This window comes from Dipodomys merriami, unplaced genomic scaffold, assembly GCF_024711535.1.
Source record: "Dipodomys merriami isolate MVZ:Mamm:240054 unplaced genomic scaffold, mDipMer1.0.p SCAF_242, whole genome shotgun sequence".
Taxonomy (NCBI): Eukaryota; Metazoa; Chordata; class Mammalia; order Rodentia; family Heteromyidae; genus Dipodomys; species Dipodomys merriami.
In genome coordinates this window covers 206,916-234,456 of record NW_027203849.1, presented here as the reverse complement: position 1 = coordinate 234,456, position 27,541 = coordinate 206,916, and the positions used below count along the sequence as shown (strand labels likewise).

The window sequence follows — 27,541 nt, the reverse complement described above, 5'->3', positions numbered from 1 at the left end:
GTCCACTATTGGACAGGTAAGTGTAGAACACTTTATCACAGGAAGTTTTATTGAACTGTGTTACTCTAAAGTCTTAGCTGCTCAAGATGTACAGCCCTGCCTGGTCCAGCCTTTTCTTAAGATGCTTGCCAAATCCTCAGGGTTCTATCAAAGAGAATGTTGAATCTCTCAGTTCTCAGATCCTGTAGTAGGTCTTGCCATTGCTGTAACAAGCTTCTTTAAAGCCTATGCCAGAAGAGAGTAAGAATAGGTCCTAGTGTCAGAGATCTACTAGCATTTTTGCCCTCTATACTTGCTCCAATTTCTTCTCCCCCTTCTGCACAGAAATGTTTCTCATCATTGTGAAAGTAATTGTCTATACTAACACTCTCTAGCAGAAAAATAGTGTAAGCTATATACATATTGTTTATCTATACTAGTAATCATACTAAGAAGTAAATTTTTTGTCCCTGCTTTTTAGTACTAGTAATGGTACTTGAACTTAGGGCCTGGGCACTGTCCTTTAGCTTTTTAGCACCAAAGATGGTGCTCTATCAGTTGAGCCACAGCTTGACTTCTGGCTTTTTGCCAGATAATTTGAGTTAAAAGTCTCACAGACTTTTCTGGCCTGGTTTTGAGCCTTTAATCCTCAGATCTCAGCCTCCTGAGAAGCTAGGATTACAGGTATGAGCCACCAGTCTAGTTTTTTTTTTATATTTTTAACACAGTATATTAAAAAAGATTAGTTTCAATATGTAACCAGTATAAAAATTGTTAATAAGATACATTGAATTTTTAACTTAATATGTCTTTGAAATTTGTATATTTTAAATTAACAGTACGTCTCAATTTGCCCACCCACATTTCAGGTGTTCAGGAGTCACTTGTGGCTAGAGGTTATTTATGGAGCACTATGTCTCTAACTGGATTTAATTCCACTATTCCTCAAAGGCTAGCCAAGAGAAAATTATTTTTTCTACATTATTTTCTTACATTGTTATATTTTTATACATTGTTATATTCTTTCCTGACACAATGAGCAAAGTGCAGTCTAAATTAGGGTGGGTGTTATACTAAAGGTACCATATGAAAAAAAAAGAGCCACAGGGTAAGAGGAGATACATAGAAAAACTACTACAAAGGCCAATGGTTAAAAATTCAAAAATATTAGCCTGTCATAGTGAGTTTTTAAGGTCATAAAAATTTCTGTAAAATCATTGAGAGTAAATTTGTTGGCTATGGCTTTAAAGACAATTTTATTAGTAGTTATAAATTGCAGTAATGTTGTATATAACTGCTATGACAACTGCAAAAAATGCAAAAACAAAAAAACCCTCTAGTAGCATTATTATTATAAGAAAATCTTATTACAATGACTAAGGTCCAAATTCCATTAGTAGTTTAATATAACAATAATAGCTGATAATTTTTATTGCAAAAACTGTAAAACCCAAAGATAAGACTGACCAGAAAAGATAGTAATTTAAGCCTATGGCTGCCCTTCTTAGACTTTAGAATCTTCATTTTGGGGTTTTCTCTCAAGCCATGACTAGTAGACAAGCTGTTTCATTGAGAAGAATTTCTATCCTTTTTCAAACTACTATGACAGAGAAGAATTAAGGGTCAGCATTTCCCCTTTATTCCTTCCTAGTCTAACTTCATCTTAAGGTTAATGACACTTAAAAGCAAACCTCAAATTATTTTAAATGTTTATTTTTTTTAATTAAGTGAAACATCTATTATAAAATTTGCAGCCAACAACCAGGCTCACATAGACAGGACAATGAAAACAATTTGTTACCTATGGATCTATTACATACAAATTAAACCTGTGACAGAAGGAGATGATACACCAAGACCTGAACAAATAGGGAATTAGAAAGAGGCAACAGGAATAAAATATAATCCCCAAAAGGATATATTTTCTGGTAGGAAGCAGAAATGAAGCTTTCAGGAAAAAGTAATGTCTAGCATGCAAAAGGATCTGAGTTAAGATATAGCAGGAAGGTAGACACGAGAATTACTGAGAGTAATTGAATCGGAAGTAATTCTTATAAAATCCCAAGTCCACCTTGCTCTTGAAATCTACTGTTTGAAAGTTGTTAATCCTTTAAGCAGTGATGCTTGGTATCATGTAAATATTGCTGAAATGTTCTTGAAGGCCTATTTTGCTTGCTTCTTTCCTGTTTAAGCTTACTGTGAACAACAATAGCACACACTACTCCTAATTATCCCTTGACTGTTCATTATGTGCCAGGCACATTATATTCATATCTTCATTCTTCTCAACATCCCAGAAAGGCACTCATGATTATTGTTTTCATAGAATACCAAGCTGGAACTTAGAAAAATTAAACAATTTATGTTGCACGATGGACACTGGCTTCTAAAAAAATCTTTGAGAACAAAGACTGTAACTTTTATGCCCTATTCATAGTATTTAAAAGGGTCAATACTCAGCACTCAATGATTATTGGATAAGAAGACTGAAAGATCCCAAAGTTTTCTATATTTAAAGTTCTTCAATCAATTTCATTATTGGCTAGGCTATTTTTAAAATTATTGTGGGAAGAAGAGACTGTTCCATGTGGTTTTCAGGAGACAGCCTAGAACTTAGCAGCAGAACAATGTCAAGGTCTGCTCTTAATTTCTTCACTCATTCAGTAAACAATTCTAACCTTGGTTTTCTCATAGCAACCTTGGGGCTAGAATCAAAGCGAGCAGTTTACATCCAAGAAAATCATTTTTTGGTAAAAAAAGAAGAGCTGTCTTGAAACTATAGCTTAATTGAGGAAGATTCCATAAGGATCTTACTCTATTCTTTTTTTTCTTCTTCAAAGGAACACACTTATTTAAAACTCATTGTTTTAAAGTTTTTAGCAATACTCTCTTTCTCAAAAGTATGGAAATGAAACCAAGATAACTAGGAGAAAGTGTAAGAATCTTACAGACAGTAATAGAATAATAATAAGCAGGATGCAAAAGCCTTATCATTCTCATATGGGTTGTTCCTGAAGGGAATGAACATAGTTCATGGAATGGATGAACATAGTTATGGCAATTTCTATAAATTAGTCCTTAATGTCTGTTAATGAGATCATTATGTCAGTAACTTGTAGTGATGTAATAAACTCAGGAAGGATACCTGGGACTCTTAAGGATACATAAATTAAGAATCAATATAATATTATGGTTATTTTAATATTTTAGAACCCAGATTTTACCAAAATTTAAGTGGTAACCATGCCCTTTTCTATGAAGTCTATCAAATTTAATAGTTCACATTTGTTCTAATGGTATTATTAGATCACTTTCTTTACTGAAAGTAGTAGAAATAGATAGTAATATCTTTTCTAAATCCTCCCCCCTTTTTTTGCTTTGTACTTTCTGCACTTGTGCTCAGTTCTTATCCTTCTATTCTACTTTCCTTTCATGCAAACTATCCTTTTCTACACCCCTCATTTCTTCCCTCAAGGCCTACCTTTTATTTTCTTTCATGTTAGCTTCTCTCTCATTCCCAAATGGTCTATCTATAGTTTGCTGAGAGTTTATACTTCTCTGGTAATTTCTTCTCTGTATCTTTCTTACTTTATTTAGTTCCTAAATGGTAGTTTACCCTCAGAATTAAATTAAATTAACTAATTTATTCTTGTGCTGGTGCTGGGGCTCAGACCCAGGGCCTGAGTTGGGTGCTGTCTCTTTTTTGCTGAAGGCTGGGGCTTTACTACATGAGCCACAGATTTACTTCCAGTTATTTGTTGGTTAATGGAGATGTCTTACCGATTTTCCTGCCCCAGCTGGTTTTGAACTGCGATCCTCAGATCTCAGCCTCCAGAGTATCTAGGAATACATAGAGGCATGATCCATTAGCGCCTAGCTAGAATTATATTCTTGGTCTTTATTCTGTACAGTAGTCTGTGAGTTATTTAAAATTGAAAGCAATTTTGTGTGCTTTGCGATGTTATTTTCTCCCTTATATCCTCAAAAGGGATAGTGGAGCCTTGTGTGGTAGCTCATACTAGTACTGGAGGCTGAGACAGGTTTGTGAGTTCGAGGCCAGTTTGTCTTATATATACATGTACACACACACACACACACACACACACACACACACACACACACACACACACACACAAAGTATATGAACTTTGACCCTTTTAACAGAGTGAAATGCCCCTGCTCCAATACTGTTATTTCATCCTCATTAAAATTACTGCCCCGTAAATCCATCGGAAGTATACCGGTTAAAGAGGTTGACAGCACATAACAACAAAAAAACCATATCTAAAAGAATATGGAAGAAACAGAGCAAAAAGAAATGCATTTTGAACGTCTTGTGTTTTGCTCTATTTACTGAATTCCGTTGAGCCTTGGGCAAGGGGCCTGGCTGGGTATGTACTTCAGTTTGTGAAGGGAAGAACTCTAGAATTAATTGGATAGAAAACAAGGTTGCGTGGGGGAAAACTATAGTCGCAAATAGCAGAAGTCGCGCCTAAGGTAGGGATCAAAGTGAACAGGAAAGAAACCACCTTATCCACACGGCTATCTTAGCACTCTACTACCACCACCCAGAGCCAGAAACTCCGCCCGACACCCTTGATGGACAGCCACCTTTTGCAATCAGCTTCCCGTTCACTATAAACACTCCTTACTTCTCCCGCCCATTGCTTCCTTCCCTCAACCAATCAGAAAAATGGGCGGGATCATCCTTGTGGATTCCAGTTGTTTTTTTTTTTCTTTAAAGAAGGATAGACAGTGCGCCGCGTTACGGCTGAGGAAAAAACACCTCAAGAGCTAAGGGGAGGGACCTCTGTGATGAGCACGTCGATCTGCCAATGAGAGGCCACAGAAGCTCTAAAACCCGGCCACCTAGATGGGCGGGGCACGAGTGGGGCCTGGCCAATGGCGGTCTGGCGGACGGAGGTTGAGCCGCGGTGGGTAGGGTTAGTGTGAGAGGTGCGGCGGGGGAGGTAATGATGGTGGTGGCGGCGGAGGGAGGCGGGGGAAGGGGGTGCTGGGCGCGGAGCGGAGGCTCGGGCATGGCTCCCTAGGGTGGGGGACGGTCTCCGGGTGGTCCGTCAGGGAGGGGGCGGGTGGAGGGGCGCCGTCCGCCTGCGGGGCTGCGGACCTCGGCTCCGGGGAGAGCCGCGGCTGGCTTGGCACTTCCATGTGGCTCCGCCGGGGATGGAGGACTCGGTGGTGGTGGCGGCGGCGGCGGCTGCCGCTGCGGCGGCGATGGAGGAGCGGCTCTGAGGAGGGCGCGGGGGCCACACTCAGCCCGGCAGCGGGATTAGAGGTGTGAGGAGCGGGTGGGAGGGGGCGAGAGGCGGGGCCGGGCTCGGGAGCCGGCGGGGGTCTCGCGGCCGTGTCTAGGTGACAGGGACGGCGGCGGGCCACCGCCTGCCATGGCCAGGGGGGCCGGAATCTGGACTCGGTGCCCGAGGACACCCCGGGCTCCCGGAGGCTGTTCCCAGAGGATGGGGGCGGGGAGGCGCCGCACCCCGCGCCCCGCACCCCGCGCCCTGCGTGTTCCTCTAGCCCTGCGGGTCCCTGCTTCACCCCCCAGGCTGGAGTTTCCATTTCCCTGCTCTTGGCAGCCTGGGTGAAGGGGAACCCAAGTGGCCTGGAGCCGGGGACATTGACCTCCCTGTGCCTGGCGATTTCCCTCCACTCCCCGGTTCCCATCCATTTCCCCCTCTGACTGAACAACAGCCAATCCTCCCTGCTCCCTACTTTCCCTCTCCCCCCCCTCCCCCAGCAGCATATATTCCAGGAGTCAAGTCCATTAATTACCAGCTGAAAAACAAAGTTTATCAGAAAGACTTCACGCCTCCCCTCTGACTGGCCCCGGGGACATTAAAAGGCATCCTGAGACTTTCCCGCTCTGTTCTCCCTTCTGTGGTACTGGGAGGAGCAGGTAGGGCCCCGACTGACTGGAGTCTCTGGATGGTCATTGATGCCCAGTTACCTGGTTTTGCTGCTCCTTGTCTTCGGTTTGAGCTGGCATTTCTCCCTTGGTATCTTACATCCTTTGATGTGAGTGGCTTTTGAGGCCGTTGTTTTGTTTCATTGTTTGAAAAACACGTAGACCACTGGTACTGTAGGTTGCAGCCTTATCTAGTCACTTATGCCTTTCTTCTCATATTCTTTCTCTCATTATTTTCTTTTGTTTTGCTTCCCTCCCTCCCCCCCCCCCCCAGCCCTCCAGAATACATGTCACATAGCCCCGAATGTGGAATGGTGATGTCTCCGTGAGGGAGCTTCCTCTCACTCATCCTGTCATGTATATCATACTGCTTTTGACTGGGCCATTCATCTAAGATGGGATTTACCCCGTGAAACTGGGAGAAGACTTATGGACTTCCAAGCATCATTTCAAGTAGTAGTTGAGTTTTAAAAAGTACAGACTTACATGTAAAGCTCCTTGGCTTTGGACCTTCTGCTTTATTAAAGCTGCTGTGTTGCGAATCCAGAAGTGTTCCAGTGTATTGACCCATCACCATGGCTTCAGTTTGGAAGAGACTCCAGCGCGTGGGAAAACATGCATCCAAGTTCCAGTTTGTGGCTTCCTACCAGGAGCTGATGGTTGAATGTACAAAGAAATGGTAAGATGTATGTGGGGGCTAGAGTTTGCTGTCATGTGGCCTAAACTCTTGAGACTTTGGATACAGTGTACAAGTTAGAATGTAGAAGCTGGGCAGGGTGCAGAGAATGCTAATAAGTATTGTGATGTGTGCTGTTGCTGCTGGTTCTGTCCCTGTGGGTTTTAATTACTGTACTTCAGTGTGGCTCAGAGGACTGTAAGTGGGAGCACTCTAAGTGCAGTAGATTTGGTCTTGAGGTCATTTGTCATTAGTGTTAAATAACTATAATTTTAAGGAGTCATGAAGAATGGGCACTGAAATGTTATAGACTCATATGCATGGTTCTATTCTTTTTCTTCAAACTGGGGTTTGAGCTCAATGCCTCATACTTTTTGCTTGGCTGGAGCTCTACCACTTTAACCATGCCTCCAGTCCTTTATTACATACATGCTTTAATGTAACATATCTACCTGTTTGAACAGTCTTAATATAGAAGTCTATAGTCTACAGATTGATAGTGATATTTTATATTCTTGGTTTTTTTCTTTTATTTTGTCCTCAAGATAATGATTTTTTTTATTATTTGAATAATGAAATACTAGTCCACACAACCTTAGAAATTCTTTTGTTAAATGCTTAGTCAAGCAAATGTATTTTCCTTTAATTGAGTAATGATATACATTTCTTGGCTGGATTTAAAGAAGCAATTAGTAATGTTCATCTGTGATTTGCTTATTTCCACTTGAGCAAAGTAAATTTGGGTCTTTTCACTGCCCCGAATGATAAGCAACAAGAATTCTTATTTAGTGAGGAAAAAAAATTAATCTTAAGCAAATGATCCTTTGGGTTTTGATTTACTAAGCAGTACTACTGCGAAATAAGTTTATTTCGTTGTCTACAAGGACTGTAATCTCATGTCTTTAATAATGTTATTTTAAACATCCTTTAAAATTACTGTTATAGAACTCATACAGAATATTCAGAAATTTATTTGGGAGCTAGTTTCTGAATGGTTTTCTCTTGAACTTGTTAGGAATGTTACTTTAAGATCAACTTAAAAAGGCTTCCAGTGATTATTTTATTTCAGGTACTTTTGATTAGAGTTAAATACAACATCCTCTCCACCTTCAAGGAGCTTACACTCCAATGTATAAATAACTTCACTGTGATAGGAGCAATAATTCAAGTGTGTTACATAGGGATCTTTTTTTTTTTTTTTTTTTTGCGTCTGGGCTTGGTGCCTGAACTCTGGGCCTGGGCGCCATCCCTCAGCTCTTCAGCTTAAGGCTAGCACTCTACAGCGCCACTTCTGGCTTTTTTTTTTTCTGCTTATGTGGTGCTGAGGAATCGAACTCAGGGCCTCATGCATGCAAGACAAGGCAAGGTAAGCGCTCTACCACTGAGCCACCTTCCCAGCCCGAGATCTTTTTATCTTTCTCCATCCAGTTGGATATTCCTGGGGAGGCTATTTCTCCATCATTCGGTTTTCATGTGCACAAAAGTAATAATGGTATACTTCGTAGGAAGAGTAATTGTGAAAATTGAGTTATTACAAGTAAAATGTTTGGAATAGTGTCAGGACCATTATTACCTAGAATTGGGTAAAGGGAAAATGAGGTCTTTGGACGATTTCCTGAGATTTAAGCTGGGTTTTAAAGATTCAGAGTAGTTGTCCAGGAAGCCAGGGGGAGACGTAAAGGACATTTTAGACTGAAGCAAAAAGTGAGACATTAAATATTAGGACATATGTTGGAAATTTAGATACTTTGATGTGTGTGTGGGTGGCTTAAAGGGTTACATGAGTGGAATTCAATGGGATAGGAGGTTTGAGAGGCCAGTGAGACTCAGATCTTGAAAGTTACGTGCTATAAGAAGGAGTGTGGGCTTTATTCTGTAGGTGACAGAGACACACGCAGTAAGTTTTGAGCTAAAGACACATTAGGATCTCTGTTGGAAAATCACCAGGACATCAGTGTGGAGTAAGATTCATAGTGGAAAGGATGATTTTGGCAGTATGGGGCTTCTGAACTCAGGAACTCGGGGCCTTGTGCTTGCTAGGCAGGTGCTTATACCACTTCAGCATGTGCCAGTCCTTTTAGTTATTTTTCAGATAGGTTTTTGTGCTTTCTTGCCTGGGTCCAGCCTCAGAGAACAGCCCTTCTACCTACACTACCAGCATAGTTGGGATTACAGGCATGTATCATTATACCCAGTTTGTTTGTTAAGATGGAAGGTTTTGCAGGGTCTGGCTTTGAACTTTGATCCTCTAAATCTCAACCTCTCAAGCAGCTGGTAAATTGTATCTTATGATAGAATGTTCTTCTGTACATGTAGTTGTATTATTCTGAATTTTTCTTACTCATTAAAAAATGCAGTTTAAAGCTAGCAAAAATATACTGTCTAAAGAATAATTTATCTAGTGGATTTTTTTTTTTTCAGCAGCAGGGTTTGAACTCAGGGCTTTGTGTTTTCACTTGGCTTGCTTGTTCATAGTTGGCACTGTCCTACTTGTGCCATTCCTTTTTGCTGGTTAATTGGAGATAGAGTCCTTGTACTTTTCTACCCAGGTAGCTTCAAACTGTTATTCTTCAGATCTCAGCCTCCTGAGGAGCTAGAATTACAGGCATACATTCACCAGTGCCTGGCAGATATACTTGAATTTTATTTGTAGGTGGACCCTTAAGTAGAACTTAAAAATTTTTTTCATTTTATAAAAATTGGTTGCAATGACTTTTTGTTAGTGTTTCTTTACTTTGCTTAGAGTCCTTATAATACATACAAGTTAGGTTGATTTTTTTACTCTTAATGTCAAATCATCTTTTTTTAACACTGCTAGGGGGGTTGAACCCAGAGCTTTGTTCATACTAGGAAAGTGCTCTAAGCAGAGCTATATTCCCAGCTCTACTTTTTATCTTTTGGTGGCCTAGTATTTGGACTCAGGCAGATACTCTACCTCTTGTCCCACTCTGCTACCACTTTTTTTGTATTGGTTATTTTTCATAGCAGGGTCTTCATTTATGCCTGAGCCAGCCTAGACTTTTTATTGTTGTTCCTAGACACTCTGGGATAACAAAGTTGTGCTCAGTCATTGGTAGAGAATGGAGCCTTGCAAACTTTTTTTTTTTGGTCCTGGCTTAGAACAGTGATCCTCTATTTCTGCCTCTTAAGTGGCTAGGATTATAGATGTTAGCCCAACCTCACTCTTAAATTTTAGATATTAGTTTTAGTGTATGGAAGAGCAAAAAGATATGAAAAAATTTGGAGATCATGATTAAATAAAAGTAAAACCATTAATGATAAATCTCAACACTGGGAGAATAAGAAAATATATATTATACAAATTAGAGAAGAAAGGCTAACCTATAAAAGAAAGAACTGTATCATTAAATTTGTGCCTTGGTAGTCTGTATATATAGGGGTCATTGTCTTGCTACTTAAAAAAATTTTTTTCCCCTGAGAATCAGGAACATTTACAATACCTAGGAAATAGATCTACTGACTTTGAATCTGTATTTTAACATGGTTTATAATATACATGATTTTATGCTTAATTTTTAATTTTTTTGTGCTTATAGTGGGGCTTGAACTCAATGTCATCCCCTCTCATTGACTTTTTTTCAATTATGAGTGATGTTCTACCTCTTGAGCTGTTTTCTACCTCCAACTATTTTTGGTTAATTAGAGATAAGAATCTTTTGAAATCATCTTCTCTCAGCTCGATTTAAACCCTGATCTTGAGATCTCAGCCTTCTAAGTATTAGAATTACAGACGAAAGCCCACCAGTACCCAGCAAGGAGTGGTATTTTAATATTTTAAACCTTACCAATGATCCATTTTTGATTCCAAGAATGTACATGAAAGCTACACCGATTTCAGCATGAATTTAAAACTCAAGGGACTGAAAATGGTAGATAGGATGGGATTCAGGGATTCCCACTTCTGAACTACCAGTATTATATGGTAAGTCCTTTTCCTTTTTTTTTGAAATATAATTTTAAATTGTAATTCATATTTAAATATGTAATACAATCACATTATCCAAAACTCTAACAGTGTAAAATGTAAAAACTTAAAGTATAGAACAGTGTAAAATGTGCCTCTCATAGTTTGATACATTGTTATTGTAGAATTTGAAAACTAAAAAAGTAGTTCTTTCCAGTGTTAAAGTTTATGTAGCTGGCTTATTAGATAAAATATAAACCCTTAATTTGATGTTCCAGCTTCCTGAAGCTGATTTTAGTTCAGTTTTTCAATGGACATTTAAAAGCTAGATGCAAATGTTAACTTGAATTTATGAAAGCTAGTTAAATTTTAATATATAATTTGGATACCCTTCTTTGAGTGGCTTAAACAAGCATTTGTCTGTTGACTAACAGAGTGATGTAGCAGTACTTGAGTCTTGACTTAAAGAACTTTTGGAATAAGTTAAAAAAGAAAAGAAAAGCAAAGAAAAGCAAAAGGAAAGCTGGGTGTGGTGGGTGTTGTCCCAGCTATTCTAGAGCAGGGATAGAAAGGATTACTGTTTGAGGTCAGCCAGGAGTAAACATGAAACCTTATCTGGGAAGCAAACGAAAAGAGCCAAAGGATAGTGAGCTTTGCTCAGTTGGTAAAGTGTGAGACCCTGATTTTAATCTCTAGTACTCTTCCCCCTCCAAAAAAAATAAATAAATAAAAAAGGAAAAGGAAGAAGAATTAATTGGAAATATGCTTGGTGTGGTTTCAGAGTCTTTGGAAATCTAGATTTTGGAGCAGCACAGTGAATAGAGGTTAAAGGTTAAACTGACTAGAGGTGCATCTGAGATGCTAGAATGGACTAGATTATGTAAGGCCTTGAGATCATGGCTCGAGAGCTTGTGGATTTAAAGTGTGATGACACTATTGAAAGGATTTGAGCAGGGAAATGATATAATTTGTTTTAAATTTGCAAAAGATTATTCTGAACATTGGAATATGTACTGCTGTAAGAGTAGAAGCAAGGATATCCATTAGAAATCTGTTACATGGAAGTGGCACTGTGGCTCAAGTCGGGCCAGTGCTTAGGCTCCAAGTTTAAGCCCCATGACCAAAAAATAAATAAATAAAAATAAATAAAAAAAATTACTAAAAATAAGAAGAACTCTATTACAATAGTCCAAACTGCATGGTAGTGAGAAATAGTCATATTTATATAACTAACACATACCTACCCTTCCCCACTACCACACTTTCATCAAGGTTTTACTTGTAATGAATAAATGAATCCATTTTAAATATAGAGTTCAGTGAGTTTTGTCAATTGGAAAATGAATTTTCTGAAGGTACAGTTGACTGAAGTTACTAATAGAGTATAAAGTAAGAGATAGATCAATAATAATTACATGTTTTTGACCTGAGGAACCAAGTGAATATAGCACTACTTACAGGCATGGGGGAATCTCTCTTGAAGAAAAGTTTTTTTTTTTTTTTTTTTTTTTTTTGGTCAAGGAGCAATCAAGAGGTTTTTTTTTTTGTTTTGTTTTTTTGTTTTAGACATCCAGATGAAGATCTTAATTAAGCAGTTAATTATGAGTCTGACCCAGGGGAGAGAAGAGGTCCAAAGCCTCTAGTATGTAGGTGGTATTTATAACAATGGGACTGTAGGAAATTTCCTATGAAATTCATAGAGATTAAGAAGGGAGTTAAGAGAGTTAAGAGAGCCTTGAGACACTTCTCCCATACAGAGGAGACAGCAAAGAAGACTGAAAGCAATACTGAAGTGACAGGAAAGCTAGAGAAGTGCATTTTCTAAGAAGTTGAATGTAAAAAGAGAATCAAGGGAGTATTTGGCTGTGTCAAATACTATTGAAGTTGAACAAGATGATTGTTTTATTGGCAGGATGGAAGGAGCTGTTGACCTTGAAGAGAGATATCTGAGGAATATTGGGGATGAGAACTTGATTAGAAGAAAGGAAATAGATACAATGAGTACAGGTGATTGCTTTAGAAAACTTGGCTACAAAGCAGAGAACTAGGTAGTACCTGGAGAAGGACAAAAGTTTAAGGTGTATTTTTGGCATGACAGCTATTGCAGCGTGCTTGAAAGCTGACAGAAATGATTGAGCAAAAATGCATGATGTTAGAAAGGATACTAACCTTAGGGGAAAAGTCTTGGGGAGAAAGAGAAACATCTAGTATATAAGGAAAAGTTTAATTTAAGTGGAATCAGAGAAAGAAGGAGCAGTGTATGATAAAAAGGAGTAGTACTCAAGTTTATTTGATGACAGATTCAAATATTCTTTTCTACTGGCTTCAGTTTTCTTAGAGAAATAATGTTGAAGATTTAGAGACAGAAAAAGTTACAAAGTTGTGACTAGGGAAATGTATGGGGATTGCTGGGTTGTGTCAAGGACCTTCTTAACTTTGTGGTTGGAAATTTAGAGTAAGTGCCACCAGCAAATTGGCATTCTTAATCCAGCTATGTTCAGAGCTTGCATATTGGCAGAGTTGGATTTGAGCAGTGCTGAGTTTATGTAGGAATATATGGATGAGGGAGGGAGAAGGAATTAGTAAGTGAATGTACAGAAGGGTTTATGTGATGAATCAATGTAATATAAACGGGAAAAGAAGGAAAATAAGGACTTCAAAAATGAGATAGTGAAGAAGATTGTGATTGCTAGATTTTAAAGAGGTTGAATTGTTGGTTAGGATAAAAGTGCATGAGCCATGGGGCTGGGAAGGTAGCTCAGTGGTACAGTGCTGTCTTGCATGGCTGAGGCCCTGGGTTCAATTCCTCAGCACCACATAAGCAGAAAAAGCCAGAAGTGGTGCTGTGACTCAAGTGTAGAGTGCTAGCCTTGAGCTGAAGAGCTGAGGGACAGTGCCCAGGCCCAGAGTTCAGGCCCCACGACCGGACTCTCCCCCCCCCCCCAAAAAAAAAATGCATGAGCCAGAAAGATGGGAGGTGAGACTCAATGAAGTGCTTGATTCTGAAGAATGTGGTGAATGTTAATGACAAGATATAGGTAGTAAGTGGTCTCTTTGGATTATATGTTTATCAGCTAAAACAAAATAAACACACAAAACAATATGTTTGTATATATTTATATAATTATGAAGTATGTCCATGATAATTGGTGGTTGTGTTAGAATGGAGGAAAGATTTTTGAAAATACAAAGATTTTTGGTGGTTAAGAATTTGAAGGTTAAGATAAGAGACTGATTATTTCTGTAGCTCTTGAAGTTACCGAAAACATGGGAGGAGATGGTGAGCCACCGGTCGCTCATGTCTGTAATCCTAGCCAGTCCAGGCAGAAAAGTCCCCTAGACTCTACAATTAACTAGCATAAAGTGAGATGTGGCACAAGTGGTAGCACGCCAGCTGTGAGCAAGTAGTGTGTGAAGCTCTAGCCGTGGAACCAGCAAAAAGAAAATGGTCGTAAAAAGGTAAAGGTGATGTTTGTTACCTAGTTTCTAGACTTGCTTCTGGAGAGACTTGTTTGCTGAAGTTTCTGTATTACAAATTATGTGAAAGTTGAATACTTATTCCTGGAAACAAAATTAATATAGTCATTTTTTGTATTGTGAACTGTGAAAGTCATAAAATTTTAGCAAATATTAAATACTTGTTTATAATTCTATGATCATGATCCATGGGTTAATTTTTTAAAAATGGAATTGTTACAGGGTAGTAATTTATCTACTTTTTTTGTTGTTGTTGTTGATTGTAGGGCCTGAACTCTGGGCCTGGGCACTATCTCTTAGCTCATCAAGGCTAGTGCTCTACCACTTGAGCCCCAGCACTACTTCCAGCTTTTTCTGCTTATGTGATACTGGAAAATTGAACTCAGGGCCTCATGCATGCAAGGCAAGCACTCTACCACTGAGCCACCTTCCCAGCCTTTTATCTACATTTTAAACGTTTATTTCACATGAAGTATAGTTTAACAAAATTTATTTGAAGTGGTAGCATTTTTTTTTTCTGGTCTTGGACTTAGTCCTGGAGTTCTTTTTGCTTAAGGCTTGCATTTTACCACTTTGAGCCAAGGCACAACTTCTGGGTTTCTAGTGGTTGATTGAAGATGAGTCTCACAAACCTTCCTGCCCAGCCTGGCTTTGAACTGTGATCCTCAGCTCTCAGCCTCCTGAGCAGCTAGGATTACAGGGTAAGCTACCAGTGCCCAGTGACAATATTTTTATTTTTGGAAAGAAAATGTGTATTTTTGTTTCTGGAGCAAAATCAGTTCATATTGTTTTATAACTTTATTTCATATAATTTAAAATAAGTATCGGAATAAGCAAACTAACTTAATGCCTTAAAAGTAGAATAATGTGTCATCATTTCTGTCTGTCCTATAGCATTTTTTTTTATTATGCATTTTTTGTTGTTCTGGGGATTGAACCCTGGCTTTTATACTAAGTGAATGTTCTGCCACTGAACCATAGCAACAGACTTTTATGATGTATTTTCTGAGAACTTGTTTGGAGGTTATCAGCGGTTGTTGAATTTTCAGGAGAGATGTACTTGGAGTCATGAAGGAGGAAGAAGACACTTCCTTAGCTAATCAAATCAGCTGAATCAACTCTGGCAATCAGTAGGATGACAGATTGCAGCTAGCTTGCCCTCACATCCATGTATCGTGCATTTCTTTATGACAGTTATGAGTTTTTCTTCAAAATGCTTTCTTCCTGTCATGATTTGTGTGTGTGTGTGTATGTGTGTGTGTGTGTGTGTGTGTGTGTGTGTGTGTGTGTGTGTGTGTGTGTGTGTGTGTACACGGAGGCTTGAACTCAGAGCCTTACCTTCTTGGTTGGCTTTGATTTGAGGGTGGTGCTCTACCACTTGAGTTATACTTTTACTTTTGGCTTTTTACTGGTCAATTGTAGGTAAGAGTCCATAGGACTCTTTTCTGTCTGGGCTGACTTCAAACTATGATTATGGGATGAAATTTTAAAGGTTGTGTGAGGAAGTACATTTAGGCTTGATTTCATTTCCTATGAGTTTTATAATTAATACAGCCAAGGAACTTAAAATTAGGAATTTCTAGAAATGTGCTATTGATGCATCAATGTATTTGTTCTAATCTTGTGGCAAATCTCAACAGAAGAAATATGTTGTGTGATTTACAAATAGTCCAGTGTGCCAAAGGAAAAATTACACAACGCAGTTTAAACTGAATACTTAGTAGGGATGTTATATTCTGTTTCAGGACTTTTGCTTAATTTCTTAAGAGGAGTTGAACTGAATATGTAAAACGGAGACAGTGAAATTTCTATTGGATGGATGTCATAGTGTGTGTGTCTTTGTTATAGTGTTCTTTTTAGGGAGCTTTGCTAATAGGCACCTAAAGATTTTCTTTAATCTGCCCTATTTTTCCTATTTTTAATTAGTCCTGGTATTGTTCTTTAAAACACTTTTGATTTTAAGAAAAATTATAAAAATTGGCCTGAATTAAAAGAAGTTATTGTTCTTAAGGTTGATACTTACGTCTAGAAGAATTTGTCAGCCTGTGAATTTAAAATAATAACATTTTGAATTATTTAGCAATATAAATAGAATGGTGATAGTCTTTGAGGAGCAGGATGAGTATATATTAATGGGCATATGAGAAGAGTCATGTGCTACTTTGACACTGGATTTACTTCAGATTTACTGGCAGCTGAAGCAAAAAGAAAAGCACATTGGCTACTGTAAAATCCTGAGCTGAAGAAAGTCAATGCCCTTCTAGCTTGAGAAGGTATATGAATTTGTTACAGAGACTTAAAAAAATTTAATCCAAACAATATTTTATTATGAAAAATACACGAAACTGGGTAAGCAGTTATAATCCCAGTACTAAAACAGAAGGATCTCGAGTTCAAGGTTAGCCTGGGGTATGTAGTGAGACCCTGTCTTAAAAATAAAAAAAAAAGCCGGGCGCTGGTGGCTCACGCCTGTAATCCTAGCTACTCAGGAGGCTGAGATCTGAGGATCGCGGTTCAAAGCCAGCCTGGGCAGGATAGACCGTGAGACTCCTATCTCCAATAAACCACCAGAAAACCGGAAGTGGCGCTGTAGCTCAAGTGGTAGAGCGCTCGCCTTGAGCTGAAGAGCTGAGGGACAGCGCCCAGGCCCGGAGTTCAAGCCCCATGACCGACAAAAAAAAAAAAAAAAAAAAAAACAAACCACCTCTTTTGGATAAAATCTCCAGCTACAAAAATGCTGTTAATATATCTGTTAACTTTTATATCTGTCAACATATAATGTATCTGTCAACTTTAAGAGAATATGGATGAGAAACCTAGTTTTCTGATTAGCCAATTTAAGCCAAGGGTATAGTTTGGAAAATTGAGAAGAATAGGCATTGCAGAAAGTTTGGAAACCCTTGGTAGTAAACTTTTATTTTGTACTGTGGATTAAACTCATGGTCTAGTGCGTTCTAGGCAGTTGCTCTACCATTTAACCACACCTCCAGCCTCTTTTTGAGTTAGTTTTTTTGAGGGAGGGTCTTTTATGCTTTGGCTTGCATGGGCTGTGATCCTCCTACTCATGTCACTGGAGATGATGGGGCATACCCCTGCACCTAGCCTTTGGTTGAGATGGAGCTAGCGGACTTTTACACCTTGGCTGTCCTCAGACTTTTATGCTCTAGTCTGTGCCTCCCATGTAACTAGGATTACAGTCTTGATCAATCACACCTGGCTAGTATAGGCTTTTATGATAGTCCCTAATGCTTCCTTCTTCTTTCTGGTCCTTTGTCTGTTATTATGTTTGTATAAATTTAGTATGATAATTTCAATCTTTGAAGTATGATCTTATTCTGTTTTATGTCTTTTCCAACCATGTCCATGAGGATTCCAATTTTTTTTAGTTCATTCCAAGTTTCTTTTAAACTTTTTTATACTTCTCTATCCCTGTCTAAAAATCATTAAATGGGAAGAGCTATTTCAAAAGTAACTTACTTGAACCTATATTCATACAATAACTGGGACTTAGAAATAAAGCTTAATGATTGAGCATTAATTTGAAAAGAACTAATTTATAATTAACTTTAAAAATGGGTTAATGCATTTATTTAATAAACTTTTTATTGAAATAAGTTTAGGTTTACAGAAGAGTTGCAGTGATTCTATATACCCCTCACCCAGCTTCCTTTGAGTAAATTTCTGGTAAATTATCACTGCCATCAATTAAAACATAAAATATTAACATTTATCTAAACCTAGATATCAACATTAGTACATTGTGCTAACTAAAGATTTATTCAGACTTAAATATCCCCTTTCCGTTCAAAGATTTAACCTAGGATACTACCTTGTATTTAGTTGCTACATTTCTTTGTTCTCTTTCCGTCTGACAGATTTTCAATTTTTCCTTGTTTTTCATAATTTTCATAGTTTTAGTATGCTGATTTTGTATTATGTATTTTTTGTGTTATGTATTATGTATTTTTGTATTTTGTATTATGTCTCTAAAATTAGGTTTTTCTAATAAGACTGAGATTATGGAATTTGAGGAAGATACCACAAGGTGAAAGTTTTCATTTTCCTTATTTGTATTTAGTTACTGGAAACCAGTCATTAAATCCAACATATACTCATGGGAGAGTAATTTTGTTCAATTTCTGAGAAATAGCAAAATTTGTGAACATTTGTTAAATGTTAAATGTTGTTAAAACTGCCATAGACCTGATATTTTTGAAAGTTATGTGATGATATTTGAGAGTATTTACCCATAAATTCTTCAGCATTAGATTTCCTAAAATCAAGAATATTTTCCCTGGCTGCAATGCTTGGTAAGAAATGTATGCATTATCCTGCCCATGTAATTGTAGCCCCTCTGTACAGTATGTTCTCAAATAAAATAAAATACAATTAAAAAAAAAAAAAAAAAAAGAATATTTTCCCTTCCTTCCTTTCTTCTTCCCTCCCTCCCTTCCTCCCTTCCTCCCTCCCTTCCTTCCTCCCTTCCTCCCTCCCTTCCTTCCTCCCTTCCTCCCTTCCTCCCTCCCTTCCTTCCTCCCTTCCTCCCTCCCTTCCTTCCTCCCTTCCTCCCTCCCTCTTTTCCTCCTTCCATCCTTCCTTCCTTCCTTCCCTCCCTCCCTCCCTCCCTCCCTTTCTTCCTTCTTTCCTTCTTGTACTCCCTCCCTCCACCCTCCTTCCCTCCCTTCTTTAAAGTGCTCCTCAGACATCCTCTGCCTTGTCTCATCCCCAGCCTTTTGGTGAGATAGGGTGTATAGAAGGGACTGGAATTGGATATTTCATTTTTGATCAGTTAGGTTCTGGTAAAGTAGTTTCTCTTTAGGGAAGGCCTTGTTAGGAAATCCTGGAGCTATTTTGCATTGGATATTTCTCCCCTGTTCCTGTCCAAAGTGGGGGATGTTTTTCTCCACTCTTGATAGAGATGTTGGAGGTAAAACTCTCAAAAGCTTGGACATCTCCTCTTCTGGGATTTTTATACTTTCTTGAGAGTTCCTTTTTATGTGGATAATACTGTACTGTATTTCTCCTTTAATAAGTTGTGGTTCTCTTTATCTTCTTGCTATTCCATAGGATTGTGATTTTGTCCTTTTGTCTCCATTAGGAAAGAAAAGTTTTTCAATTTGTTTAGCTTCTTTTTGTTTCTTTCTTTTTTTTGGTCTTTGTGTATTTGTTGTGAAGACAGAAGTAGCAACTTTTAAGCTCCTTACATACTGTACCAGAAAGTGGAGCTCTTGACTGTATTGCAACTAATACTTATTGTAAGTAGTCGTTACCATTTAGTGAATTTATGATTAGCTTATGGAATATTGCATTATGCAAATTTTTTTGTTTTGTGCAGTCTACCTTTAGTTATCTGGATTTCTTAGTCTGTATGTGAATGACAAAATTCTTGGCAAGTTCTTGTGAATTTTTTTGCTCTGTTTAATTTTACTTAGAAACACTTAAGTGTCAAACAATAAGCAATACATTTAATTGTACTGAAATTATCAGTTTGTTGTTTTTAAGTATTGCATATGTGTTCAGTATTTCAAATTGAACAGTAGAAGCTTAATTCAAAAGAAAATGGTGTGTAGTTCATTTTGTAAATAGATGCAAACTTTAAAACTCACTGTAATAAATTATATTCATTCTACAAATTTAGGATTGAATACCTAAAAATAAATCTCAATTGATTGCCTGGAAAATATGTATTTTGTAAATCAGAGAAAACTGCCATTGTACTAATTCAGAATTACTTGAAAAAAAATCACTTTTTAGCTAGTCATGATGATACATACCTATAATCCCAGCTACTAGGGAGGTAGAAATTGGGAAGATCAAAGTTTGAGGCAAGTCTAGACTAAACATTAACCATACTCTATCTCAAAAAATTCCCTGAGTATTGTGAAACATGCCTGAGATCCCAGCTACATGGGAAGCACAGGTAGAAGGATCTGTGCCAGAAGCTGGCCCCTTGCAAAAATGGAGGATCCTATCTGAAAAATAACAATAGTAACTGGGGACATGGCCCAAGTTCCTATCTAGCAAGTGTGAGGCACTGAGTTCAAAAAAGAAAATGAGTATTTTTTACATTTTAAATTTATTTTGAGTTTATATAGCATATGGTATATATATAACAAGAATAGGAAGAAGTTTTATTTCATTTGTGTATTTTTTGTTGTTTTGTTTCTATATAGATACTGGGGCCTCCATGCTTTTACTGGGATTTTTGTGCTTATGGCCGGCACCTACCACTTGAGCCACACCTCTAGTTCCAGTCTTTTGCTGGTTAATTGGAGATAAGAGTCTCAAGGATTCGTCTCCCCAGACTGGCTTCCGACTTCAGTTCTCAACCTCCTGTGTAGCTAGGATTATAGTTGTGAGCTATCTGTGCCTGGCTTATTTTAAAAATACTGTATTTTTCCTATATATCCACTTTTAAATATATCAATTTTAATTTCTAAATATTTGCTTCTTTCCTCCTATTTGAAGACACGTGAACTAAAAAATTAATATCTTATAGTTTTATTTTTGTTTGGCAGATATTAATTCCTAAATATTAGTATACTTTTGAGTACTGTTTTGAGTCTTATTTGAGCTGCCCTAATTTAATGACTTTAAAAATTTTAACTTGAAGGGCTGGGAAGGTGGCTCAGTGGCAAAGTGCTTGCCTTGCATGCATGAGGCCCTGGGTTCGATTCCTCTGCACCACATAAGCAGAAAAAGCCGGAAGTGGCACTGTGGCTCTAGTGGTAGAGCGCTAGCTTTGAGCTGAAGAGCTGAGGGACAGCGTCCAGGCCCAGAGTTCAGGCCCCATGACCAAAAAAATTTAACTTGAAGTATTATTGCTTCTCTGTTGTAGTTGTATGGTTTCTTAACCATTTCAGAAACAACGTTGCTTGTTCAATATTTTTAATATTGCTCTACATTTCTGCCTAGGTCTTGTCCAGTTTTATGCTTCCTTCAAGGTTTAGATGAAATCTTAAGCTCTTTTTTTGTTTTGTTTTGTTTTGTTCCCCTCCTCCCCCCACTCCACTCCCCCTTGCCTTGAACTCAGTATCCCTGCTTTTGCTTTACTTACAGCTGGTATTCTTACTACTTGAGCCACACCTCCAGCCTAGGAAGTTTCAAGTTAGTCTTTTGATCACTTTTCTGCCAAGATTAGCTTTGAACTGGAATTCTCCACTTCTCAAACTACTGAGTAGCTAGGATTACAGGTATGAGACACTAGTACATGGCTGTCTTACCTCTTCTCAAAAGCTTCTTTAATTCTTTTTAGTTTTGATCTCTTTTTCTGTCCTTTTCACTTACAGTAGGTAATAACAAATAAAAATAGTCTTTTTTAAAAACTAACATTTACATACTGAGTATATGCCAGATACTTTTATTTATTTTGCTTATATATTTCATTTAGTTTTCGTAATAATTCTGAAAAGTGGTGTCATTATAATAGCAAATAGGTCCAAAATAATAGGTTTGAAAACCAGATAAGGCAAGAAGATTTTGAAATGTCAAGAGCCTTGACATTTTAGGCCTGTCTGATAAATTATTTCTGTATTAAAACATTCCATATACAATTTTGCCAGTTATATGTCTTGGTTTCATAAAAATACAATTTTTCTGAGTATAAGAACTAATTATACTCATAGTATATAGAACATAGGTGAAGATATTCCTCTTACTCTCGCCATCAATAGATAACTACTACTCATAACTTTGGTGTGCTCTCTTTCAGTCTCTTTTATAAGCATGCTTTTTATTCAGTTGGTTTTACCTAGTTATAATGCATCATTTATATATTTGTGAATTTGAATTTCTTAAGTTTTTCATAAACTTTGTGAATATCATTGTTAATAACTACCCATTAAGTGCATGTGCCATAGTTAACTGCATATTAATAGGCTATTTTCAATAAAAACTAAACATTAGGAATACCTCAGTGAACAAATTTTGATAAAAATATTCTATATTTTAGATTATTTTCTTAGTTTATTTTCCCCATAGTTGGGTTATTGCATCTGCCTTTTGGCTTATAGTTTATGGTGCTAAATTGCTTTATAAAATGGTCATCTTTATGTATTTTATAATCAACAATATATGTCAATATCAGAAGCACCATACTTCAACCGCTAATACAATTTTCCTATACCTAATTTGATAGGCAAAAAATAGTTTATCTTCTTTTAATTTTATTTGTTTCCTGGGAAATTTAATATTTTTATTTATTAGCTGGTTTTTTTCTTTATAAATGGCTCATTGCATTCTTATCTGTTTCCTGACTGGAAGCATTAAGTTTTTTTTTTTTTTATTGTTTTGACCTGTTATTTTATTTTGTGGACTTAGAGACATTTTATTCTATATATAGCTTTCAATTCTATTCTGATGTGTGTGTGTGTGTGTGTGTGTGTGTGTGTGTGTATGTGTGTGTGTGTGTGTAAGGTATGTTTTGTTGGAATTTGGAATAATTTTAGATAAACAGGTTGCAAAGTTAGTATAGAGCATTTGTATAAATATTCTTCACTCATCTTCAATTTTTCTTACTGTTATATAATCTTATATTACCATGGTATACTGTCAAAATAAAGAAACAAACCTGGGTATATTAGTATCAAGTAGACTTCAGATTGACTATTCAGATGCCACCAGTTTTTTGATTGATCCCTTTTGTCTGCTCCAAGATCCAGTAGAATACTACATTGTATTTAGTTATCCATGGCAGATTTTCAGTCTTATTTTCTTTTTTATTTTGTGCTATTCTAAGGTTTATTCAGTATGAATTATATGTGAACTTTGAATTATTGTTATGGTATTGTTATTGCTTTTTATTTGGCTTTCTTATGAGATTTTTGATAGAAATTGTGGATATGGCCTAAAAATAGGACTAAATTTTAATAGAAGGAAGTGTGATCTATATGACATAACTTCAACTTAAATAGCATCTTTATTAAAACAAATTAGGTACTCACTACTGGTTTAATGAATATATCCTATAATTCCCCTTTACCACTTAGTATCTTCAATTTAAATTTGTGATTCAGGCCTAATTTTTCAAAGTTTGAACTTCTGAACAAAGTAATATGTCTATTTTGGGCACCATTTTAAATTCCCGACTTTGTACAGAAACTTTTACTGCATTTTAAAATGTCACTTCCACATAAACTTTGGGAATGAGATTGGCAAGACATGGATTGTTCAAATATGTGGACTATTTGCCAAAACAATTACTTTTTTAGGTATATCAAATATATTGGAGATGACATGGTTTCTTGAAAGGAAGTAGATTATAATATAAATCCAGAATTAGATTATAATATAAACCAGTCTCAATAAGTTTTTTTCTTATGGTGCGATTAAAATGTCTATTATGTGGAGAGGACTACAAAAGAGAATGGAACCTAGAAAATGTGTGGTTGGGGAAGTTTTGGCATATTGAGTTTTTAAAAATTGTTACTATAAAGGTGACATATGGAGGGGTTGCAGTTACATAAGTCAGGTTATGAGTACATTTCTTTTTGGACAATTTCATCCCTTCCCTTGCTCTCTCTAGTTTTTCCTTCCCATCCCCAATGTATTGAGTTTTAATATTTGATGGTTCTGTGTAAATCACATTATTCTTACATTTGACCATAAAGTTTTCAGAAAATGGGTTTACTAATTGACTGTGTACCTATTCTGAACAGTAGATAGTTAAATATTATTTCATGTACTGATTGAGGTAGAAGGTTAACTTTAAATTTGAATTACTCCATTTTTTTCTAGTATTTACTAAAAAAATGAGTAAAGGCCTAAGTAGTTAATTTGTAAAAAGGAGAAAAATTTGTTAGGTTTTCTCAATGCATATGATGCTCCCAGTTGTATTTAAATGAGTGACTAAATTAAGTACATTTAATTGACATAGAAAGCATTTAATAGATCTGAAGGTGTTTAGTATGAGTTGAATTTTGTATAGTCAGTTTTGTTTTCTTAGAAGTTTCAATGGAATGTAATTTTCAGCCTGAATGTAATGATTAACTAAGTATCAATATAGAAAGGGTAGTTTGTTGTGAAATTTCGTGTGTGTGTGTGTGTGTGTGTGTGTGTGTGTGTGTGTGTGTGTGTGTGTGTGTGTGTGTGTGTGTGTGTGTGTGTGTGTGTGTGTGTCGTGGGGCTCGAACTCTGGGCTTAGCACTGTCCCTCAGCTCTTCAGCTCAAGGCTAGCCCTCTACCACTTGAGCCATAGCACCACTTCCAGCTTTTTTGTTTATGTGGTGCTGAGGAATGGAATCCAGGGCCTCATGCATGCAAGGCAAGCACTTGCCACTGAGCCACCTTCCCAGCCCTCAGTTTAAACCTTTTAAGTTTACTTAAATTTCTTCTATTTTCTTTCCCTTTTGATAAAATCTATTATCTTATTCTAGTTCTGATAGTTTTTCTCAACATTACCTTTCAATTCTTCATTTTATACTCTAATTCTTAGTGAAAATAGTGATATAATTTCCACAATTATTTCTTGTTCATTAAATATTCTCCTTGTATTATTCATGGGTATAATATTTTGAATATTTCTGAGAATGCTGCTGATATTTATTTCCTTCTCTCTCTCTTTTATATCATCTTGCCTTTTATATCAGAAGTTTTCATCAGGTGATCTTGATCTGTTCACATTGAACAGGGAGACAGTACAAAACTATGTGGAAGCTGTCTGGCTATGAATGAAGTGGGTGATAGCATTTTTGGAGGTTGCTGAAAGAGAAGTGCTCAGCTAAGCATTATAGGCTATGTCTGTCTCTACCTAACACACATACACACACTGCTATATTGTGTAAAGGATTTATCATTTTTCTAATATTTTTGGGACAAGCAGCACTATGATGGATTATTGCCACATATGTATGGGATCCTGAGCTTCTCAAACAATTCTTTAAAAAATTAAATTGTTATTATAAAGGTGATGTACAGAGGTGTTACAATTATATAAGTCAGGTAAAGAGTACATTTTTGGATAATGTCATCCTTTCTCTCACTGTCCCAATTTTTCCCTCCTGTTCCCACTCACAAGTTATATAGTTCATGTTCAACATAGTGTCTACTGAGTACCACAAACAATGCTTGTTGCTCTGTGTATTACTTTATAATATCATCTTTAATGTTTCCTTTAATTTAGAGATTTACCCTTGATTTCTCTAATCGTGTTGGAACAAGCCTAACATGTCATTAATGCAAATATTAATATTTCCATGAATGTTCTTAACTTATTTCGCCTTTGGACCCATTGGTCCTGTGAAGTTTGTTGTATACTGGAGCTTGAGCTCCCATGCTCTCACTTGGCTTTTTTGCTTGTGGCTGGTGCTCTATTACTTGAACCATATCTCTACTTCTGGCTTTTTAGTGGTTAATTGGAGATAAGATTCTCTTGGATTTGTCTTTCCTGGGTTGGCTTAAAACCCCAATCCTCAGGTCTCAGCCTCCTGAGTAGCTAGAATTACAGGTGTGAGCACCAGTGCCTAACTTTGAGGTTTTTATTTGATAGATGAAAAGCCTCTTTGATAGATGATACAACCAGATGAAGGATTGGGATTCAAACCTACTATGTTCAAACCTATCTACTATTGCTTTTGTGTGTGTGTGTGTGTGTGTGTGTGTGTGTGTGTGTGTGTGTGTGTGTGTGTGTGTCTGTGTGTGTCTGTGTGTGTTTAATGGGACTTGAACTCTGGGTCTGGGTCTGGGTGCTATCCTTGAACTTTTTTTTTTTCCCCTCGGTCTTGGGTCTTGAATTCTGGGCCTGGGCGCTGTCCCTCAGCTTTTCAGCTCAAGGATAGCCCTCTACCATTTGAGCTACAACACTACTGGTTTTCTGGTGGGTAGTTGGAGATAAGAGACTTTCTTGCCTGGGCTGGTTTTGAACCATGATCCTCAGATCTCAGCCTCCTGAGTAGCTAGGATTATAGGCATAAGACACCAATGCTAGGCCAAATTTGTCTACTTTTTTATGATTTTGTTATATATTATTATCTATTATCTACTCCTTTCCAATAAGTGTTCTTTGAATACCAAGAAATCTCTTGAGATCTTAAACTCACAATCAAGACAAATATAATTATCACAAACAAAATTGCATCAGTTACAGAAGTGGATTGAGAGGAAATTGCATGATTTTTTTTTTTTTGGAGGGCAAGAAGGGTATCAGATTGATCCATATTTCTGAGAGCCAGATATGAAAACTAAATATACCAGTATTTGTGTTAGTGATGTGAGGTTTGTTCCACTAAGTCTAGAAAAAGAAGAGCAAATAACATATTAGGTTAAAATAGTCATTATGTATGGTGCTAAAAAATTAATAAAGTAAGAAACATTGTTTGGGAAGTTCTGAACTGTATATGTACCCAGCAGTTGTTCATAACAGTGCTCTCTAAAAAATATTTTTACATTAGAAAAATTAAGTGTACTCTTGAATAGTACACTTTTTGATGGCCTATCACAAAACACATGCAAGATAAAATATATCAACATGTACTTCCTTAATTTTATTGATGTTGTCCCCTAGCTACTGTTAGACATGTATTAGAAATCAGCAAAAGTCCATATGTATCACCAATTATTTTAGTAAAAACAATCACAGATATTTTAAAAATGATAGGATGTTACAAAATAAAAAAAATTACAGCATTTTTAAGTGACAAAGATGTTTTACATCTTTCATTATTGGAACTTCCCTTAATTTTTATAGAAAGGAAATCTATACCTGTATATATACTTTTTCTTGCATTTATACCTTTTTTCCTGTTGAATAAATTATTACAGCTTGCTAAATAATTTGTGAGGTAAGCATAAAGAGTATAATTAACTGGAGCAAGAGCAATGATCGTATAATAGGAGGCATACTTAACCTACTGAAGGATAAAAACAATTACCTGAGAAATAGTAAAGTCTTTTTGTTCCAGTATTTATAGTATCTCATTGTGAAATGTTCTGTTATGGCTAAGGACCTTTTTTTCCTAAAAGTAATAACCTCATTTTTTAGTCAAGTGCCTATTCACATTTATTTGGGCATTAATACTTTTGGACTTTATATTTCTTATTGCAAATGTATTATGGATTCTGTGGTGAGAAATATTTACTTTTTTGCAGTCTGTAAACTTAAGAATACTTTATTTTTACTTTAATTACAACTCAAAGATTTAAATATTAGTTAGATATATTAGTTCTATTTTAGACACGCAATTTCATATAAATGAAACTCATTAGGACATAAGCCCTTTGAAATGTAAGCTTCTATAAGATATCAAGTATTTTATTATTCGTATGTGTTTATTTTAATTTACTGAGTTTCCTAGCTTTGTAGAACGTTGATAGGTCAATGTAGTAGATGCAATCAGAAATCCAAACAGCCTAGCCCTATTATTTGCTCACTTCTCAAAAGTATAGAGTGTTCCAGGTCAACTGGCATTCTGTGTGATGAGTCAGGTTCAGGAACCTTGTATCTGAGAACTTTGCTTTCTCTTGTTTCTAGAGCCCTTTCCATTCAGCTATTATTGAAAAAGTATACTAGTCAGCTGTTTATTTTACACCAAGAATGGCACAAGTACTTGTCACAGTTTAGCAG

The 27,541-nt window shown here is 36.8% G+C and overlaps 1 protein-coding gene across 1 annotated transcript in view; it reads left to right on the top strand.

The window, feature by feature from the left end:
- LOC138835934 (EH domain-binding protein 1-like) overlaps positions 1-27,541 on the top strand; it is a gene marked incomplete at its 3' end in the record, with an annotated part of 252,863 nt that overhangs the window by 20,147 nt on the left and 205,175 nt on the right. Inside the window, exon 2 of the mRNA XM_070034500.1 lies at positions 6,180-6,584. Coding sequence (XP_069890601.1) covers positions 6,481-6,584 — 104 coding nt within the window. The remainder of the gene's footprint in view (positions 1-6,179; positions 6,585-27,541) is intronic.